This window comes from Mizuhopecten yessoensis, unplaced genomic scaffold, assembly GCF_002113885.1.
Source record: "Mizuhopecten yessoensis strain PY_sf001 unplaced genomic scaffold, ASM211388v2 scaffold701, whole genome shotgun sequence".
NCBI classification, from domain to species: Eukaryota; Metazoa; Mollusca; class Bivalvia; order Pectinida; family Pectinidae; genus Mizuhopecten; species Mizuhopecten yessoensis.
Genome location: NW_018403678.1, coordinates 6,175 through 8,417, shown reverse-complemented (window position 1 = coordinate 8,417; position 2,243 = coordinate 6,175). Strand labels below are relative to the sequence as shown.

General features: G+C 37.0%; 1 protein-coding gene across 1 annotated transcript in view; it reads right to left on the bottom strand.

Moving 5' to 3' along the window:
- LOC110452005 (methyltransferase-like protein 24) overlaps positions 1-2,243 on the bottom strand; it is an 18,326-nt gene that overhangs the window by 14,216 nt on the left and 1,867 nt on the right. The window contains exon 2 of the mRNA XM_021500255.1: positions 187-270. Coding sequence (XP_021355930.1) covers positions 187-270 — 84 coding nt within the window. The remainder of the gene's footprint in view (positions 1-186; positions 271-2,243) is intronic.

The window sequence follows — 2,243 nt, the reverse complement described above, 5'->3', positions numbered from 1 at the left end:
CATACACAAGACAGGCATACACAAGACAGGCATACACAAGACAGACATACACAAGACAGACATACACAAGACAGACATATACAAGACAGACATATACAGACATTCACAAGACAGACATATACAGACATACACAGGCAGACATACACTAAGAGGCATACATTTTCAAAATTTTGATGTTTTAACAACCTTTTCAACAATACGTTTTTCTCGCATTGGTAGTCTTGCTTCAGCTCTTCAAAAAAGGCGTTATTGACGCTGTTGTCGCTGGATCTGTATTAAAATTGTGAAAAGTGAGAACATATTTCAAGCGACATTGCTTCTGTGGTATGTGTTAAGTTCACCTAGACAGCATTGTTTGATGGAAAATGCATTCGTTTACAAATATCATTTTTCTTGTGTTTACCTACATCACTGTAATCCAAATAAGAACGATACCGTTTGGTTATGATACCTTGCGAAATCGTTCGATTTATATAGTCATAGATACATAAGTATACCATCGCGATCGATACAATTCTGATGTTATTGTTACGCTACAATTGTTTTCAGGTAAAGACCTAATTTTGTCCCTAGAGGCCAAATGATCCCTTTGTATATATGTATAAGGGTGGGGGAACAACCTTCCCTATGTCAGAATCCCCTGACAACATAATTGTTCTTATGTCCAGCAAATTTCCTGGGCAGGGCTTAACCCAGGGCTAATCTTAGTGACATATTCATTTCTTCATGTCAAGCATTGGTACATATATACATGGTCAAAGGATGGGAACCAAATCTGTTTCCACGTTATGAGCGCTATGCTTAGTCTTCTTGGATAGGGACAGACCAACGGAAGGGACAATCCTGGCAGCATGGATGTTCATTTGTATTTGTCTCACAATGTCCAAAGTGTGAATATCTGGTAATATAATGGGGATCTCAAGTGTTTTCAATACCCCGTTTCCCTACGACGCATTGCGCATGGGCTGGTTACTAGCATTGCTATTACAACACCAAATTGACTCCCCTTTGCACAATCAATTAATCCTTACTAAAGATAAAGTATTTTAAAGACTTTTCCTTATCTCTGATTTATGGGCGCATCCGTCAGTCCCTGAAGCGGCCACATTATCTGTTTAACTGAGTCCCTCTGGCCAAAGGTGCTCTAAAGCAAATGTGGTTAAAACTCCTCTAATCGTACAGAAAGGATTGAAAGATTTGTCTAAAATTTCCCATATTTGGCCGCAACACATCCCCCCTAACCCCCAACACCAATATTGAGTCACAGACGGACGGGTGGATGGATAGGCGGGCAGTATAATTGATCCCAGTATAACTCCATAACCTGGTCACAAATGTGTCCTGGTAATTACAAGGTCTATCATTTCTCGCATTTGATCCACAAAAATGAAAACACTGAATGATGTAAAGACAAGAGCGCAATTATAATGACCTAACAGCAATATTCCTTGAGGGATATATGTGTGTTTTTTCTTTGTTTTTAAAAAAGTACAGTCAATAATGCGTTTATTTATTACGGTCCTTGGCTTTATATATAAACGTATCGTCGATGGTGTAAACCCTCAAACAAATTTGAAATCAATTACATTCTGTGTATTGATATATCTATAATGAATAGTCTGTATCATAAAGTAAATGTGGTCATGTAATGTCCGCATCGCATACGGAGGAGGAAAAGCGATATATTATATATGATAACAATACGGAGGAGGAGGAAAAGCAATATATTATATATGAAAAAAATACGGAGGAGGAGGAAAAGCGAGATATTATATATGATAAAAATACGGAGGAGGAGGAAAAGCGAGATATTATATATGATACAAATACGGAGGAGGAGGAAAAGCGATATATTATAAATGATAAAAATACGGAGGAGGAGGAAAAGCGAGATATTATATATATGATAACAATACGGAGGAGGAGGAAAAGCGAGATATTATATATGATAAAAATACGGAGGAGGAGCAAAAGCGAGATATCATATATGATAAAAATACGGAGGAGGAGGAAAAGCGAGATATTATATATGATACAAATACGGAGGAGGAGGAAAAGCGATATATTATAAATGATAAAAATACGGAGGAGGAGGAAAAGCGAGATATTATATATATGATAACAATACGGAGGAGGAGGAAAAGCGAGATATTATATATGATAAAAATACGGAGGAGGAGCAAAAGCGAGATATCATATATGATAAAAATACGGAGGAGGAGGAAAAGCGAGATATTATATAT